Here is a 20387-nt window from a genome sequence, read left to right on the forward strand (position 1 = left end):
GCTGGTACAAATATTTTCCAAAGTTTTTGTCCCTTTGCTCAAGCAACATTCAGGGGGGGGGAAAAAAAAAAAAAAAAAAAACTTGCAAATGGCTTATTTTATATTTCTTGTAACGAATACAAATGTATGTAAAAAAAAAGTGATCAATAAACATTGAATCAACATCACAGCAGCTTAATTCTTCTTCGGCCTTCCTTGCTTCTTAAACACTTTCACTGGTTTCGGCGTCTGTGTACAGCACTTATCGCAGTACAAGATAGTGTTGGGCGTCCGGGTGACGTCACATAGACATTTTGCACACTGTGGCATAAATCCTGGCAGTGCTGATCCTGTTTGATAATAATGTAGAGAAATGGGTTCTGGAAGATCAGCTCCGCAGACAAATAATTTTTCCTCGAAATATGCCTCCAGTTTAGCCTTAAGAGACTTGTCGATGCCGTACTTTGTATACAGCAATCGAGGAAACTCACACTCGGTGCAACGAACTATCATCCTGGCTCGCGTGTGCGCCAGGGGGAACGGCGGTTTCAAAGCATCTGATTCCAATGATCCTGCAGTGTTCAGGCTGGGCACGTCCTTGTCTGTGGGATCCCTACCATAGACGTCCTCAAAGTTAAGATAGTGGTCCCCTTTCAACTCTGGACTTGGCACCCAATGAACATCATCGAAAACTTCTACCGGAAGTCGAATTTTCTCATGAAATCGACATTCGTCCTTCTTACACTTTTTCACCTGGAACGTGTACTTCGTGCATCGTACGTGGTCGGCGAAAAATTCCTCCACGGCAGGAACTTTCAGAACTTTCGCTTTTAGCAGTGCAGCAGAAAAGTCGATGTCAAACAGCGCGGAAATCTTCAACTTTAGCTCCGATATCTCCTCTTCAGTTGCCGGCTCGCCGATCTGGACCTGTTCTCCCTTGTAAGTGAGACGTTCAAATCGATCCGACAACAGCTTTCTAGCATCTTTCGTCCCATCCAGAGCCAGCTGAGGGTAATCAATATCCGGACGTTTCTGGTGTGCATCTCGCCACTGCTTTTTGCTCGTGAAAGATTTCACTTTCTTCTCGTCGGCTCCCAGGTTATTTCTTGACAACGACACACCCACCAGAGCGATGTTTGCAACACTCATGAATCTCTCAGCTGGGTTAACAACAGAGAAGTTTGGCGGCGTGCGTGCGGCTCCCAGAAAGTCCAAATCAAGTTCTATGAAGATGTATATGTAGCTGAGCATCACCAGAATCGACGTAACGTTGTGGTCGGGGCCACCGTCTGTCCCAAAAAACATCATTGGTCGATTGTGATCGGCAACCGACAAATGTTTCACAACCTCCGCAGCATGGCGAAAAGCAGATGACGGTTGGAAAATTGCATCTTTGAGAGTAATGATCGGCTTTCCACAGTACCACGAATCGGTGAGTTCCTTTGGTGGGACAATCTTGATAGACACTGATGGCACGATATGCTGCGGAATGTTATCATGGTCCATGGCATTCAATCCTCTGCCGTCCAAGCCGGCCATCAGCACACTTCTTTGTCGACGAGTGGCACTGACCGGCGCTCCGACGAAACCAACTGGAATCGTTGCTTTGTCATCCATGAAAAACGCAAGTGAATGATCACAAAATTTTCCTGAAATGAGTATAATTTTGAATGAGATAAAAAGTAAAGAATCAATAACAGATCTGATTTCACTAACCAGCCATGGCTTTAAGAAACTGGAATTGCTTGGCTCCGAAGTGCTGGTCAACATGTGACTTGTGCAATGTTCGCTTTTGTAAGCCGAATTTGACGTCAAATCGCCCGTAGTACCTTTTAGATACTTCTGTATGACTGTTGCGTGGCACGAACTGGAGCCTAAAGTACTCGTAAGACGGAATGAAGTTCATCGGCGAATTAGGGAAACTGCGTTCCATTTCAACCTCACATTTCCGCATAAGATCGCTCAGCGACACACACAGAGGAGAAATCCAGCTTGTCTCGCCATGTCGCCGTTCCTCAGCGACAGTTAAGTCGTCGGCCGCCAGAACCTTCGAAACGGAGTCCCAGAAGTTTGAGAACTTTCCCGTTGAGCATGCTACTGCATCTTTCTCCAGCTCAACGGCCTCCGAAACTCCATAGCCTTCGTCAAGCAGCAGTTTATAGCCCGCTTGGGTGGCACCGTTCGGTGGAGAATCATCCTTTGAAAATTTAAATTAAAATTACCTTAAGGTGATGGTACAGTCGGCTTATGGTGAGAATGTGCCAGTGATTTTGACGGGTTTGACTTCAGGTTTGTTTGAATTCTACATATTTGCTTTTTTTTCGAAAACAAAACAATTTTTACTGTTCAGTTCACAGAGCGGATTCGCTAGCTCGAATGGAACTGCATTTGAATGAGCGAATCCAAACTCGCTATTTGGAACGACTGACAGCTGTCAAAAGCTTGAAACCACGTGTTCGGAAATTGTCGAACAATTGTGTTGAAACGTCAACATCAGTTTGACAACTGGTGTTGACGATTGAGTGCTTTTTAATTCGAACTTGTTTGAATTAGCGAGCAAATTAACGGACATTTGAAGTAGCGAAATTAAAATTAACGAATCCCCTCTGTAGAACATTTGAAGTCATGTAGATAAACAATAACATCGAGTAAAGATCGATGAACGGCATTGTTTACAAATGGCTCTTGCATCATTTGGAAAATCAATGTTCGTATTCAGTGTCATAAAAACTACGGAAGGTTCATCGGCACAATTTCACCCCTAATGATGGTAATCAGGAAAGGAATATTTACCTTGCGCTGCCGAGACGAGTTCTAGAACTTTCGACTCAGTCCAGTTGGCGGTTCCTCCGAAGGTTTCTTCCAGCTTTTTAAGCTTATCAGCCATAACTCGTTCAAACAGGTTCTTCTCAATTCTCGCCACAACCAACGCAGAGTTTACGTCACTATCGCTCAGATCAATCCTCCACACAAACGTCGCATTTGGGGAATACGTACGATACAGATGAACTGCAAATCCCAGCTGGAGTCTAATAATATATTTGTGCTTCATCCTGCGTTCAATCGGTGTGACAAAAATCATATTCAACTCGGTGTAAGTAGGGACATCCAAAAGACGTTTTTCCAGGTCCTTGTAACGCAGCTTAACACTTTCATCTCGCTGATGGACGGGGAGGACCACTTTTAGGACGCGGTTTTCAACATCTACTTTCTCCAAATCACATGATGGAGCGGACTTAACATCACAGGCTCTAAAAACGTGGCGAAGATAGTCACCAATAGAATCTTTCAGCTGTTGAATATCACGTAAAACCGGTTTCCAGTCTTCGGCCTGCAGATAGCGTTTCGTTGTCAAGAGTTCGAGGCGTTCGTAATTGACCAACAGTTCGTCCGATTTTATTTGGGGAGTGCACTTTTTCTTGTGGTTTCCGTGATGTAGAATGCGATATGAATCACGGCCTTCTGGGACAAAATGTAGCGATTCTGGGAGAGCTTGTACGTTTGACGCCGTGTGAAATTTGTGCCAGCTTCCGTCCAGCTGCCATAACGTAGAACCGACGGTAGTCATGAAAGCATCCATCTCGTTTTTCTGGAACGGTCTAAATCCAATGCTTTGTTCCCGAAGGTATTGCACAACTCGATTGTGGATGCAGGAGCGCCCATCGTTCTCGGCCTTTTCTTCTGGAAGCTTGACCATCGCCGCATTTTTCATTAAATTCGCAAGCGCATTCTTTACCGGAGGTCGTTCCGGAATTTCCGGTACGAGGATGCAGAGCACTTTTGAACATCCGCCCAAAGCAGCGACGCAGTTCGACAAGGTGTTCTGTGCTGGAATGTTGAAAAGGTCGCTTTGATCAAATGATTTGACCCCAGCAAAAACGCTTTGAATCTGTTCCACGGCCAGCGGTTGTTCCAGAGCCCGCTGGATAACACTTGTAAATGTTGAATCGGTACCAACAGCGATTATTGCTTGCTTCAGCAACTTTCCTTCACGTTCTATCTTCACAGCGATTGGAATCGATTCGCTTTTTTGGTCCTAAAATAGATGCACATGATGCACATTTTTTTTGTTTCAGAATTGTTTTTTACATACCATTTCGTGTATTGGCAAAAATCAATCATTTAATTCGTTCGAGTAGCTGTAATTTCTTCCCTCTTTGTTTCAATTTTTTCGCAAAATAAAAAGTTTGCGCGGCAAACGTCTAGCCCTAGCGTTCCACTGTGAGAATCAGCATTACATTATGAGTTCACTTTAACACACTTGCTTGGGATTTTCAGTTCAACGATTACACATTTTTGTGTTAACATAGTTGAACTGAAAAACTCCATACAATTGTGTAAAAGCGAACTTAACAATGTGTAATGCTGATACTCGGTGCAGGTTGGTGAAACCCAGTCAGTACAATTCACTTTCTGAAACGGTATTCAACTCGAATTGTATACGAATTCTTTTTCAGAATTCTAAATTGAACTGACTGGGTAGACGTGATTACAGTTATGAGCGCACACTAGACCGTCAGTTATAATTTCACCTTCGTTATAAAATCTTGTAAATGCGCGCTAAGTATTATACTGTAAAAGCATCTGGCTTAAAATTCGGTTTATTAAACCTGCACTTAAAAAAATTTACCGGCTTTTTTTTTTGCCCCCTGATTTTTTGAGACAAAATTGAGGGGGGGGGGACAAAAACTTGAAAAAAGATTTGCAATGGCCTAAGTGAAATAATTAATTAAATTTTTTGCGACATTTAGCACATTAACATTTTTTAAGGTTTTCATCTCCCTTTTCAAAAAACAAATTTAAATCATGAAGCAAAAATAATTTAATTTGTAACGAAATCGAAGTTTTTATTAAAAAAAGAAAACAAAAACAAAAAAAAAGTAGTATGTTTTTAACTTTTACGGAAATTGTTCACCCAAATAATCAAATATCGTTAACATTAAACATTACAGAAATAATCTGTAAGGTTTTAAAAAGTTGATTTCAAAGCTTTTATTTTACAAAGCTTGATCCTTTTAATTTTTTTGAAACTATACCTTTAAATAAAAAAAGCAGTACAATTTTTATTACAGCGAATGGAAGTAATACTGAACATAGTAGTTTTAACAATTCATCTAATGGTTCATATTAAGCTTTTCAATTGTAAACTAATAAAGTTAATTTAAAAAGTCTGTATGGATGAAATATTAAGTATGTTGTTATCTTAAAAAAAAAAAATATTTAAGAAAATTGATAAATTTCACGCCGTCCACGAAATCGTCAATAATCACTTTCCCTATGCTAGAAATTTAACAAGGGTATTCACTTAATTCTACAGTAGTTGATATGATTATCTTTTTTCCTATTTGAATTTGATAAATAATTTTGATAAAAATCGTTACAGTTTCACACAAACATAAAATTTCACGGGATTTCACGGAAAAATCCAAATTTCACGGATTTCACGCTGTCCGCGAAATCGTGAAATTTCACTTACCCTAGTTATGTGTGACGAGTCACTCAAAACCTGGTCAGGCAAATCTCGTCTCGAAAAATGCCAACGGGTCCGTCTGGGATTGAACCCAGGCCATACTAGGGTTTGGAGGCTACCACGCTAACCACTAAACCACCGGACCCGGCAAAACTTAAATATATGTAAACTATATTAGGATCCATCATCCAACCCATCTTTAGTTAGGTTATTGAAAGACCTTTTCAAAAAGTCCAAAATATTGATGATTTGGGAACTCTGTTTCAAGTTCAAGATATGGAAACCCTGTTTGAAGTTCAAGTGATATTTATGTATTTTTTTGAAGCCGGATCTCACTTTTATGTATTTAAACTATGTTAGGATCGATTATCCGACCCATCGTTGGTTAGGTATTCCTAACCTTTCCAAAGAGTACAACACATTGAAGATCTGTCTGGCAACCCTATCTCAAGTTATGACTACTTAGGTGATATTTGTGAATCTTTTTATTATAGATAAAAAAAAGATGAAATTTGTGCCCAAACAGATCATATCACCCATTGTTAGAAAGAGTAAGGAAGGCACCAACCACATTGGTGGTTTAAGTTAGTTTTTTTAATAATTCCGATATATAATCTAAATGATTTGTTTTACCCGACATTTCCCCTACATCAAATCCATGTGAACATTTCACATGCAAAGCACGGACCGGTACACAAGTCAGCGAAGGAATGTCGTTACATTAATTTGAAATTTATTTATTTTCAATGAATATCAATTCATTCAATTGAAGCCTTATGAGCCATTTGTTCGGGAAAAGTGAACGTTCACCAATAACCGTGATTTGAACAAATTTGAACGTCTTACATAAGCCGAACAAACGCCGTGGTTCATGGTCTACATCCAAGTCTAGCATCTATTTCTGAAATGGATTTTGTGTTATCTCAACGCAGACAGCTTCCTTCCTTCCTTTCGTTGCCTGACCCGGTCTTTTTCCAACTCGAAAATGTTTATTTCCCTCGTTCGGCATATTGGGGCAACTTGTGCAGAAAAACAACGACAAACAGATTATCCGGCGCGGCTCCATTACTCCGTTTGCCTTGGAAATACAGATATATTATGACAAAAACTTAGAAGTCGATGTTTTTGTAGCCTTGATCCCTAGCGTCTCTATTTGACGGATACCGCACTGTTTGACAGATCGTCAAACTACTCCTCGATTCGGTAGTTTCACAAGCCTCATCAAATGACGAGCTATTCCAACCCGAGCAGGGGTAAATAACACGGGAATACCAAATTTTGGTATTACTTGGGCAAATAACAGCGACCAAAATGTGCCCTTGGTTGCCCAGTAATAGATGGTAAAATACCATGAAATCATACCAAAATCTTGTATGTGTAAGGGCACAACAATACCAAACCATGTTATTCCATGGGTAAAATAATACCTCAAAATAAAACCATTTCAATACCAAGTTGAGGTCTTCTGGATTTTTGAACATTGCTTGAATACCATAACTTGGTATTGCCATGGTTTTATTTTTAGGTATTCCCGCGCCCTTGGAAAATCATATTGTGGTATTTCTGTGGTCTTTCACATACATGATTTTGGTATGATTTCATGGTATTTTAACATCTATTACTGGGCAACCAAGAGCACATTATGGTCGCTGGTATTTGAACAAGTAATACCAAAATTTGGTATTTTCATACCATTTTTAGTGCAGCAGTTGCAGTTAGTGAAAAAACGGAAATTATTCATATGCAACAGCCAAATCTACTCACCTGATGATTCCATGTTGTTATTAGTGATATTATTCACCACACCGAATGCATTTGTCATTGATGAACGGCCTGTGCTTGAAGTTCTTGAAGCTTCTGAAAAATAACAAGATTGAAAAATAAGTATTATTAAAATGAAACTGAATTGAAATTCACCAAAATTCATTAATCTGTCGATTGACTCGTTTTTCAAAGTATTTGGTTATCCCGACTTAGAGATATTTCAACGTTTTTGAAAAAAATATTAGTGGGTATATCACACAAATTTTTAAATTCATCTTTAACATTTTTGGGTTTCAAGTTATTATAGCGCAAAATTAATTAACTCGTAAATTTTTTTTAACAAATTTCCCATAGTTTCAGAGAAAATTGATGAAACCTTTCAATATTCAAATAATACCAAAATGTGCCATCCTGACTTACAAAATTTTCCACAATTTCAAGTCATTTCTGTAGGGGGTATATCAAAAATGTTTAAAATCAAGTTTGAAATTTCCGGTTTTGAATGAAAGCATTTGCTTTGAGACATGATTTTAGCGCAAAATTAATTATTTTGTCAAAATTGGTCAAAATTTTCCCATAGTTGCAGAGGAATTTGAAAAAATACTGTAATACCAAAAGAATACCAAAATGTGGTGTTCGATCATTGACAAATTCCGCAATTTTGCAATATCAAAACAATACCTTAAATTGGTATGATACCACATTTTGCTCTTGCATAATCCTTAAGACAAATTTTAAAGGGTCCAGGAATACCAAAATTTGGTATTGATACCAGAGAAAGGTATTATTACGCATTTCCCTTGTTATTTACCCATGCTCGGGAAACACGTTGCTTCAAAACATGCGTTGGCGGTTACCGAAAGATGTTTACGAATTTGCTCAATAACAACTGTTAACTGTTTGGATTAAGGGATGATTTGCTCAATCATTGTTCAACCTGTACCTTAGGTTCGCACAATCGCGACTCACACGCTGAGAAACGGGTCGTTTCGAGAGGAATAAATTTGCACAATCATTTAGCGTCAGGAATACCTCTTTATTGTTGATCCCATGGGATTGCTGACCCTGGGAGTGTTTTGAGTGTTTCAGGAATTCCTCCGCGCAGAATACCTTGCCAATCCGGTTCGGACCCCCTGGCCAGGTCAGGTCCCCCTCCCCAATTATGTTCATTAATGAGCCCATTTACGAACCGGTCCTTGCGCGCTTCACGGCCAACCGATTCCCATTCGGCACCTTCGCCGCTTGGTTTGAGTGTTTTCCTCTCTTATTTTTTAACGTATTTTTTTTCGTAAACAAGAATTCTGTAACCGTCCGTCCTCCGCGTACCTACTTAGCATCTTGTCGATTCGTCGCGGACACGGGATTATCATAAATATTTCGAAGTTTTTTTTCGTCTCAACGACACACGACACATGGAGTCTCCCGAGTTGTGCAACTGCCCTGCTACAAAACGATATCATGACGTCAACTCGCGGTCCCAACTGTCAAGGTTGCCATATTGCTGTTGGCGCGAGCGCGCGCGAAGCTTTTCCGCGCAGATCCACGCGGTGAAATTTTCATTGACTGGGAGTCGCCGCATTGTTTACTGCGGGTTATTATGAAAAAAGAAAACGAACTAGTCTGGTTGACGGTGTAAAGTGACATAATTTATTCACACCATAAAGTAAACTGTCGGCCATGTTGGCCCCGCGGCGGCGGCGGTGGCGGTCACTGGTCAGTTGCATGGATTGTAGTTGATGACTCAAAACGAAGAGTTATTTTCGAATGATTTATGTTTCGGCAACCTTGGCAACACTGCTTGTACAAAACATTCTTGGTTTGACGTTTTGTCAATGGTGCCAGTGCCAGTTGACACAAATAAGCCAGTAATTTGTCTTCACAAAGAGTCTATGATTTCCCAGTTTGATTGTTCCCAGCGAGCAAAAATGTAACGCGACTCGAAGCAAATAAAATCGTGTGTGTTTATCGCATGATTATCTATTTTCATTCCCGTGAAGGAGCATTGTGTATGGCATACGTTATGTGTCAGCCAGCAGCCAGGGGCGGATTAGCATAATCCTCGCGGGCGCACATGTGACTTTATTATGTTTGGCGAAGCCGCGGACCGGATTGTGGACAGTGGACCAGAGTTTGCCTTAAAAAAAAGCGTGTTCGGGTTGAGTAATGAGTGTCAAGTGTGTAATCAACCGATGAGAGTAACGTAAAGTTTCCCTTTAGAATCATGTTTAGTAAACCAGAATTCTAGTTACTCAAATACGTGTCTTAAAAACTGAAAAACTGAATATCGTCGTGCTCGTGCTATCTTGTCGCAAAAAAGTTGGAAATGCAACTTCATCCGGCTGTATCTCGACGAAAACTCAACCGATTTGGATTCTTCTGGTTGCATTCGATCCGTAAGGATGTCAGCTAGGTTGATCCAAAACAGATGCGACTAACCTAAGTTACAATGAAAAAGGCATTTCCAAATTTTTTTCCAAGTGTTCAAAGAGCCAGTGAGGTTGCATTTACATCTTTTTTGATAATTAAATCACGATAAAATTTTTTTCGTTATCTTTGGTTCGTTGAGCTCAAATATGACCCCCTCAAATATGCAAATATGCCAAGATGGCGGCCATGAAGAAATATTGAGAAAATTCATTTGGTGATGTAACAAGCAATCTACCACTCAACTTTGACTAAAATTGGGTCGCAAATGATTTGATGTGAGACGTGAGAGTATAAATATAACAATTTTGTTTGTCTATAATTCGATTATCCGCAGTTCTTAAGAGCGAGTCCACGAACAGGGCATTTCCCTTAGTATGGGACGTCGTTTGGACCTCACCAATCTGCCTGAAATTTTCAGGGGTTGTTTGTACATATAAAACTAGCAAAATATGAGCACTCTAGGTCAACTGGAAGTGGGGCAAATCGGGACACAAAAACGTCAAAAATCTTAAAAAGGCTATAACTTAGGCAAAATTCAATTTAATTTCAAAATTCAATATGCATCTGAAAGGGCTTAAAATGCAGCAAAATGCAGGGAGAAGCATACCAATTGATTAAATCTAAAGGGAGTTTTTGGCATTTTAGTGAAAAAATTACATAATTTTCAAACTCAAATAAAAAAGTGTTCCATCCAGATATCAACCCGGTTCGACCTGTAGCTTGATGCGATGCGAGATGGGTAAGCTTTGCTCGTGAATTCGCTCTTAAGAAACCTTCGGATAAACAACTAACGGAAAATCGAAACTTCGGCGAATCGAGGCTTCAAATAATCGAGTCTGGACTATGCATCCAACTCCACATTATCACCTGTTTTAATTGAGTCAATCGATCAACTTGCCCGTGACTAAATACCATTTAGCAAACCCACCCTAATTATGACCTTCTCGTGAAATCGTGCCAAATTTGCTCCAATTTTCAACCCCTAAAACAGTCCTCGTCATCGTCGCCGACATCCAAGATCCTCTATACTAATCCACTTGTCCGTCGCGAAATGAGCTAAAACAAACAGCAAACCGGATCGCAAATTAATTTGTATCATCACGTCCTAATCCAAGTCGGGCTTTGAAGACCGAGAAGAAGACCGCGAGACAACATCTCTAATGACAGCGCCGCCGACCAATTTTGGCACAGTTTCGTCAATTGGTGCTCGCGCCCGACAAACAAAAAACGTGACCAGACCAGCTTTGGAGCTTGGTCAAGTCCCCAGCAGCTGTTCGCGCCCCGAGTTCGATGCCCTTGATTCGGATGTCTGAAGGGGGCGGGAGGGGCTTTTATAGTTCAACGCGCTGTTTGGCGCTATTTTATGGCAGCTCCAAATTAACATTGAAAATTATGCCTAATGGAGGGCAATTTGATAAGTTTTGAATTGATACAAAGGTTTCGACCAACTTGGAAGCGCAAAAGGTACACTTTTAACAACGCGTCGTTCAACAACCCGCTCTTAATCAACATATCAAAGTCCGCTCAATCGAGAAAGATTAAATCGATCTTTGACCACCAGAGCCACCGCCATCAATCATAACCCTGAACTTCCCCTTTGGCTGAACATTGTGGGGGTATGACGATGATGGTCAATCTAGCGCGTTGATAGCAACGCGGGTCTTCAAATCTGATCTCCACCAACTTCGTGTTGATGTTCCGGGCTGGTCGTCGCAGTCGACGTGGTGATGACGTTAACGTTTTACAAACAGCTTTTAGTCCCATAGCATGTCTCTCCTAGCTGAGAGTGTCGAGTTTGAGTCAAATGTGTTGTTTGTTCAGTTAATTTACATCCTAGTGCGAAAATGAACGTTGGAGAGCTGGTGATGGGTTTGGCCTGATGACCACGGGTCTGATAACTACCCGCTAATAATGATTATACGAGATGAGTTAACCAACGAGCAGAGCCACCACCAGGGTCAAGTTTACCACGCGGTGGAGAGCATCAGGTTTTTCAAGAATAGCACCTCATAATCGCCGTCGCAAGTCTATAGTTTGGTTACAAACAAGCAGAGATGGAACTCGAAAATTTCAATATTTGAAAATTGATGTCTAATTTAGAAGTTTCAAAATCAAAATAGTGAGGCAAAATCCTGTTACATTTGCAACCTAAGTAAATTAAAAAAAATGCTTCAAACAATTACGTCTAGTTATCTGTGGTTAGGCCTTTTGCACGGATCGTTGGCTACATGATTGAAATGCTAATTCTCGTCACGAGTTTGCGTTCTGATGCTGCTGAACAAAGTTGAATGGAGTGACAAATGGCTCTAGTTAGGCTAGAAAAGAGAAGTAATTTGAATTTAATGTTCTGATTTTATAGAAAAAACTAATGCAAATTAAATAGGCCAGTACCTGTTAAGTCAAACATACCTCTTGATTAACTCTGCAGAAATTGTGTATTTATCTTTGTTTTCTGATAAACTTTTACACTGTATATTAAATCCACATTACATAAAGGTAAAACTTGTTTATTGATGATCAATTTTGCTTTGTTTTTGCTAACAAATGTCTAGTAAAAATCATAAATTATTGTTATTGTTGACAGCATTTCGTTTCATACTATTTAAATATTCTAAAACTATAACATAACGTTACTGACTTATACTCAAAAAACACCAGTTCCATTCTGAACATTAAACCTAATCGTTTCGATGGTCACTGCATGTGGCTACTTCCCAGCGGCCATCAGTCCCCCTGTCCATCACCGCGGAAAAGGGTGTGTCACTCGGCGCGCGTAATTTCCCCTCGACGACTCTTTACTTTTTATTAGTGAAGAACCTTCCTCGAAACTTGCCCCGATACGCATGAGTGCTCCGGCCGATGATGATGATGACGAACTACGCGCGTGGCTTCAGTTAGAACGAAACTAAGATCACGTGACCTGCCATGAACCGTTGCGAGTTGCACCAGGTTTGTTCCGGAACACAATGTTAAAATTTCTTTGGGAAATTTGAAAAAAAAACGCGATTGGCCGGTGAAGGTTTTGCATTTATTTGAATGAAAGGCAGTGCTGGCAGCACTGCCACCACATTGTTCGAATGAATAGCTCTCACCATCAATTATTGGTTATTCCCCCCGTCGTTTTCAACTCGATTGAAATCCCGATGAAAAGTATACACTTTACGGCCAAGAGGGGGGAGTCAATAGAATGCCGTCCACCAACAAATAGACTTCACAAAACTAATTGAATATCAATTCATTTATAGTAAGCTTCAATGGAGGCCACCACCAGCGCGAGCTTCTGCTGATGATCATCAAACAAATTCAAAAGGAGAGAGAAAGCAAACAGATGGTATAGTTTAAGGTTAGGCCCATCAGTGACATTCGAAAACATTTCAAGCCCATGGGCGGCATCATCACCGAGCGGTTGCATTCAGTCACGACATTTTGAAGGTTGCTCCGGAAAGAGTGGGTCAATTCTGAGAACACACCAACCAAGCGCGGGATGCAGTTTGTGAGTTGATCTTTTGATTCAAAATTTAAAGAAACATTTCGGAGTTGGTGCGGGAAATGAGAAGCTGAACTTGTATGTTCAAGAGCTCGCAAGACTTGATACATCCGGATCTGTAGTGAAATTCAAGGAAGGAAACGTGATAATCTTACAAGCAAATAATTTCACGGACCGATCTTGTTCAAGATAAACATAGTCAGAATAAAGAATAACATTGACTCGTGTACAAAAAGCCGATTTTGGCGAACTTTACGATAATAGTGGAAATTCTTGTATTTTTGGCAAGTTAAGCATCCAATTAGCTGAGTTTCACTATTTAAACAACTAACTTTGTAAAACTGTTGATAGAAACTTGCTTGCTCACTTTCTATTGAGCTAATTATCACTCGATTTCAGTTGAAAACGCTTTTGATGAGCTGTTGTTGAACATCAAAGTGTGATATGACAAAATTAGAGGCACGATGATTTTCACAATTTTTGCCTTCCTCACCTAAATGAGGAAAGGCTATAAAATCACTCGAAAAATGAACTTCTTTATAAGACCTCGTAGACCAACCTTCACGTATACCTATCGACTCAGAATCAAATTCTGAACAAATGCCTGTGCGTGTGTCTGGATGTGAGTCCGTGCACCGAAAAATATGCACACGATTATCTCCGGATTGGCTGAACCGATTTCGACCGTTTTGATCTCATTCGATCCGTCTTGGGGTCCCACCAGACCCTAGTTAATATTTTGAAGTTTAGTAAAGTACTTCAAAAGTTGTGCTAAAAAAACGATTTCGAATAAAGTCCGGAAGATTGTAAAAAGGGTGGTTTTTGTAAGAAAACTCGACATGCTATACATTTTTAAAAAGGTATTTAAAAGACCTTTCCAACGAGCCCTAAACGTTGAAGATCTGAAAATCTTATCAAAAGTTATAAGCACTCAAGTGTTATTCATGCACTTTTTGGAGGCCGGATCTCAAATATTATGATGAAAACGTTGTTCGGATCCACCATGCGACCTGTCTTTGTATAGGTAATCAGAAGACCCTGGGTGATGAATAGAGAGAATGCATTACGTGATTTTCGAATGATTCCACTTTGTTTACATCTACAAAGTAGGAGGCTGTTCAAGCACAAGCATGACTTTTTTCTTACTGATAAATTAGCTGTTTTATAATCATTAGCATGTGTTTCATTTTGTCTAGTGTTTGACATTTTTTGCTGGAAAATTGTGTATATTTTCAAGTTTTGATCGGTTAGAAGAGGTTTTTAATTTTTACGGGTGACGAAGAACTGCAGCGAGGGTGTCAGCGTCAGCACTGCCGCAAATTCCCTGACTGATTTTGGAATCCTGCAGCTCTTCCTGGCCCAGCAAATAAACATCGCTAGTTCTAGCGAAGCTGATCCAACAAACAGAGAAGATTTTTACTAAACCAGTATATTTTTAAAAGGAACCAAACATTAAAGACAGCTTCTGCATGGATACAACCGCATCGACTCTATAAACAACTTCCATTCATAATTTAAAAAAAAATGACGATCTCACCTTCAATTTACTTAAGAATTCTCAACTTCAACTTCGGGTCCTCAAAAGCCACACATTTTTGATTTTGGCTAATAAAAACAATTTTTTATGATCGATAACAATACTCTCTATATTTGGCGAACAGTAAATTGGTTCCACTTTGACATTTTCAAATTGAGGCCGTTTTGCGAACCACTATTCAGCACCCAGAGAAGACCTTTCCAATGAGCCTAAAACGTTGAAGATCTGACAACCCTACCAAAAGTTATAACCACTTAAGTGTTATTTATACACTTTTTTAGGCCGGATCTCAGATTTTTTGATAACAATAAGTCTTATTTATACTCTTTTTTGAGGCTCTGTAGTGCATTAACTTAATGAATGTAAGGAAGGCACCACCCACCTAAAGGTGGATCAAGCAACGTTTTGAATCTAAAATCGCGTTGCGGCCATTTTTTGATGATCAACAATAAAAAATAGTGGAACAAACCCTTTTATGGGATTTTTTTTGTACTTTTCTAATCTGCAATGATTTAGAATAGTCGGGGTAATTTTTTAGGCGACAAAAAACTTTGAAAAATATTTGCAACGGCTTTGAATATAGCACAGGGCAAATATACCCTTTCTAATCAAACGCCTATCTTCGTCATATGGAGAGTTTGATGTTCGATTAAAGCTCCAAAAATACTATTTAGGCTTGATTTAGGCTATAAATTTACCAGCAACAGCACCGCCTCAAGTAAGCACGCAAATTTATGCCATTAAGGGAGCGTTCTTTTATTACGTAACGCTGAAGGGGGGGAAGGGGGTCGGAGGCCGTGTTACGCTCCATACATTTTTTTTAGAATTTGTATGGAAATTTTGTTAGGAGTTGGGAGGGGGTCTAAAAATCCGTTTTTTTGCGTTACGTAATAAAAGAACGCTCCCTTACTGGCCAAAAAGATCAAATTTAATGCACTTTTGATCATAACTCAACAGAGCTCAACTGCTTAACAAAAGTCGCCATCAATATCATTTCACTTGCGCTTTCGTTTTCGAGCTTAAGGGGTTACATACATGTAGAAAATCACAAAATTTCATAATACAGAAAATTTATTAAATCAACTTTAAAGATGACTTTCAGTCAATCCTGAAAGTTTCATGAAGATATTTCATGATTAAAGTAAGTTACAGACGATTTAGGCTGAAAATTTTGCCGTGCGCAAAGCGAACTGTCAAACTTTGCGAGCGTTTTTTCTCTGAACACCGAGTTGATTTACGGGTGCCACGATATCTCGAGATGAGATAGACCAAATTGGCTGAAATTTTGGGTGAAGACTCTCAATACATATACTGTGTGCATGACAAAACCCGATTTTGAAATTTGTATTTTTTTAAATACAAAAATCAAAACTTTAGATTTTTTATGTGAAAAACATAAAAATATTTCTATTTTTTCAAATAAACTTTTTGAAAATCGGCCTTCGTAATGCAGACAGGACCGGTATAACGAGTCTTCACCAAAATTTTGAGCCGAATTGGCCAAGGCAGTGTTAAAATATCGTGGCACCCGTTTTTTTGAAAATGCTAACTTCATATAGCTGTATATCGGCAATGATACAACCAAATGTCTTCAAATTTGTTTTGTTCATAGTTGAATATGCATATTTTAATGTCCTGAAAACAGATTTTGAAAAAGTTTGAGTTTGTGCTCAAACCAACCTCTGACATTTTTGCCTATTTACATGTATGTAACCCCTTAAGATATGAAATGGCTTCCATCTTTTGAACATTAGTTAGTCACTCACTTGAAAAATAATCTCGAAATATGTAAATAATTAGCAAGCGCCATAAAAAAAAACAAACGCGCCAAGTCTTTTGACGTTTGACTTTTGACGACCCATTAACGTGAAGACTTCCATCATTGTCATGATTTTTCCTTCAAAGATATAAATTTTGCGTTGCTTTCAATATTTTGACAAAATTTCTTCAACAAGTTGTTTAGAATAGTGCCCTACACATGCTGATTCCTTTTGGTAACGACTATCCCATTCCTTGTTAAGTTATGGAAATCGTCATTAATCAATGATTGCCAACTAGGACGTCAATGACTGTTCCACAAAATTATATAAATTTTGAAGCACAATTGATTTAGATCAAAATTTCCTTCAGTGGCTTCAAGAAGGCAACGACTGGCACATGCTGATTCCTTTTGGTGCTGAAATTCGTAAAATTGAATTTAATACACAATGTTTAATAGTGATGATTAATTTTCTTTGAAAATGATCAACGGCTTCACCTTAAAATCGAAGGCTGAAGAAAACCGAGCGAGAAGCGAAGACAAATAAAGAACAAAGGGTGGCCACCATCACCACCAGCAGTGTCTGTTGGAGTGAGCCAGTGATGCCAGGAAATTTTCTCTATAAATGCTACTTTTCGTGAGTGTTCGCTTAAAATTTCATCAATTTTGGCCGCACTAAGCAGACCCAAAAGAGCGCTGAAAGAAAAAAGAACTAAGTTGGAAATATGGGCGTGGCCCAATGCATTTTCGTCTGATAAGAATACATTTGGGATATTTTTTAAATGCTTGTAAAAGGAATAGAAAAACTTTTAGTAAAAGTGAAAATTAACTGAAATGTTCACAAAAAGTTGCTCTACTCGTTGGTGTACTTGGTTTTAGTAAATTTCAAGGAACACTACAGATTAACCAGCATCATTCAAACACGACCGCTTATTAGGCTTGAAATGGGTTTATTTCTCCTATAACTTTACTGGAATAGAAAATCAAACTTTATTTTATGTTTTTTATTTAATACTCATTTTCTATAATCAGTCTTCTGAATTGTATGAAGGATATTTGTATGGATAAAGTAATTATCTTGCGTTTCATTTAAATAAAAAAATATAATGCAAAGTCAATTTGTGAAAACGCTGCGATAAAAATAAAAATTACAAAAAAATTACCATAGACAGTTTTCCGTCAGTTTTTTTTAGGGGAAATTCTCGTTTGTTTGGCAGGTTAAGCACTCGCACCAAATTCCATCCAATTTGCTGATCTTCACTATTTAAACGACTTATTTTGTAAAACTGTTCATTGCTTGCTCACTTCCTAATAATCTATTTATCACTCGATATCAGTTGAAAAGGCTTTCTATGAACTGTGAGTGAACGCCAAAGTGCTGAAATAGCAAAATTAGAGGCACGATGAAGTTAGATGCTGGGAAAGTTCGAACCTGTATCTGCATAAAGATCGCAGTCGACGAAGCAAAAGAAAAAACAAACCGCAATTTGTTTTCAGCCCAAAAGTGTACTAAACAAACCGACTGCAGAATGCATCTTGCTGCACTTTTGCCGCCCGTGGCCGGGCGATAATGAATGAAGGTATTTGTTTGCAAAACAGAACGACCACCGATGCCGCCAACTTGGAGGAGGATGTGGCCCCTGGCTTTGGCTGTGGTTTGCCAACGGTAAACAGTTGCCAGAAGGCAGTTTATAGGTACCTTTGAGGGCGCGCGGTGCTTAGCGGAAGTTTGATGAAATTGATACTGTTGTGACTTGAAACAATGGCATTTTTAGGGGAGTGATTTAGGGGGATCGGAAGTGTTGTCCATAAAACGGATGTTTTGGTGAGTTTTCAAGAACGAAACGAAACCATTCGCTCAACAGCACACAAACCATGACGGTGCTTTTTAATCATAAAATGAATTTCTGTATTTGATATTTTTTATTATTACTATTTATTAATTCAACTACTGAAAGCCAAGCAATAGATTTCTAAACCACAATTTATTCTCCTTTGTAAGATTACTCATTGAAAGATCATTTTTTCACATTGTATTCAAATGCCAATCGTAACACGCCTATTCGCAATAGAAGAAGCAAATCGTGGATTAATTCACGTTCGCACGTTCGAATACACATACCCGCCATAAATATACAGCAATTCCATTTGAAAAGAGCCTAAACCAAAAAAAAAGTTCTCCGATCGGGCTCAAAATTTTTCTGGGGGTTCCTTGGCCAAAATAATTAGGCCCGTATTTTTTTGTTTGGCCATTAGGGTGGCCTACATCGTGCTAGGGTGGTTCAAAAAATGGCAATTTTCGTCATTTTTCGCAAAAACCACTTTTTTCTAAAAATCATATCTCCGCGCCATTTCATCCGATTTTAGCTGTCTTAGACGCAAAAGAAAGGTGATGAGTTTGGCTATTTGGGAAAAATAGTAAAAAGTTCCAAAAATCTAGCTTAACTATTGAAAAAGTCGTATGAAAACTTAAAATGGCGTTTTGACCGTGTCTGGACCAAAGAGCCTATGTCTGAAAATATTTTTATCGGATTCCTCGGAAAATTTCACATAACATATCAAAAAATTGGCGATGTCGAACCGTACGTTTCCGAGATATGATTTTTTGAAAATAAAAACTGCGTTTTTCGACGCGCCACGCGCAAAAACGGGAAAATGACGAAATCGGCAAAAAATCAACTTTTTCCACTAAAACTGCGATAACTTTAAAATTTCAGCGATGACCTATAGATGTTATGGTACCAAAAGTTGCGTCTCTCAATTACGAAAATTTTGGTACCCAGACATGTATAGGTCATCGCTGAAATTTTAAAGTTATCGCAGTTTTAGTGAAAAAAGTTGATTTTTTGCCGATTTCGTCATTTTCCCGTTTTTGCGCGTGGCGCGTCGAAAAACGCAGTTTTTATTTTCAAAAAATCGTATCTCCAAAACGTACGGTTCGACATCGCCAATTTTTTGATATGTTATGTGAAATTTTCCGAGGAATCCGATAAAAATATTTTCAGACATAGGCTCTTTGGTCCAGACACGGTCAAAACGCCATTTTAAGTTTTCATACGACTTTTTCAATAGTTAAGCTAGATTTTTGGAACTTTTTACTATTTTTCCCAAATAGCCAAACTCATCACCTTTCTTTTGCGTCTAAGACAGCTAAAATCGGATGAAATGGCGCGGAGATATGATTTTTAGAAAAAAAGTGGTTTTTGCGAAAAATGACGAAAATTGCCATTTTTTGAACCACCCTAGCACGATGTAGGCCACCCTAATGGCCAAACAAAAAAATACGGGTCTAATTATTTTGGCCAAGGAACCCCCAGAAAAATTTTGAGCCCGATCGGAGAACTTTTTTTTTGGTTTAGGCTCTTTTCAAATGGAATTGCTGTATAACTATTTTATTAAACACCATGGCCTGTAACGACGTCGTCGTCGTCTCGCGAGGCGTCGCGACGACGTCAGTAAATCCGGCCAAGTCCGCCGAGTCCCAGCGATTTATTCTACATCCGTCAAACGTTTAAGCTCGAACAAAAATCACCCGATTATTACTAGTACTACTGGTGTTTGTTCAGCCGCGTTGGTTTTAATCGAATTTTAACTCGTTCATGCTCAATTGTTGCGTAATTTCGAATATTTTTTTCCCGGACGGCAATTATTCCGACGGCGCGCAAATCAACCAACCACCCACGTGTCCCGAGGCTGTTTGGAGCTGTTGGTGGCGTGTGGATTAAAATAACGACTTGCGCGCGAGCGTGACTTGTGATCAGCCGGCTAAGCCCCTTCCCCTCTAGCCGGTAGTACGTCTTGGAACGCGAGATTTGATGGATTCCCCGATAGCTGTTGCCGTATGAAGAGGAATCTGCTACTACTTACAGAAGCCTCCGGCTGGTGAGGCTGGAATTCATAATCAATTTTTATTATGCCTGATCTCGCGGATTGAAAGGGGGTTTGGGCTCGGAATGAGTCGTTT

The 20387-nt window shown here is 39.3% G+C and overlaps 2 protein-coding genes across 4 annotated transcripts in view; one reads left to right on the forward strand and one right to left on the reverse strand.

Annotated features, from left to right (window-relative positions):
• Positions 1 to 20387, forward strand: part of LOC120417969 (neurotrimin) — a 137542-nt gene that overhangs the window by 39772 nt on the left and 77383 nt on the right. The window lies entirely within an intron of this gene.
• LOC120417968 (uncharacterized) lies at positions 76 to 4621 on the reverse strand. The gene is given in 5 exon segments (XM_039580204.2): positions 76 to 1430; positions 1432 to 1628; positions 1696 to 2178; positions 2773 to 4015; positions 4073 to 4621. Coding segments are annotated over 5 exon segments (2037 nt in total). The 5' UTR covers positions 4076 to 4621; the 3' UTR covers positions 76 to 1319.

This window comes from Culex pipiens, chromosome 2 (genome assembly GCF_016801865.2).
Source record: "Culex pipiens pallens isolate TS chromosome 2, TS_CPP_V2, whole genome shotgun sequence".
Taxonomy (NCBI): domain Eukaryota; kingdom Metazoa; phylum Arthropoda; class Insecta; order Diptera; family Culicidae; genus Culex; species Culex pipiens.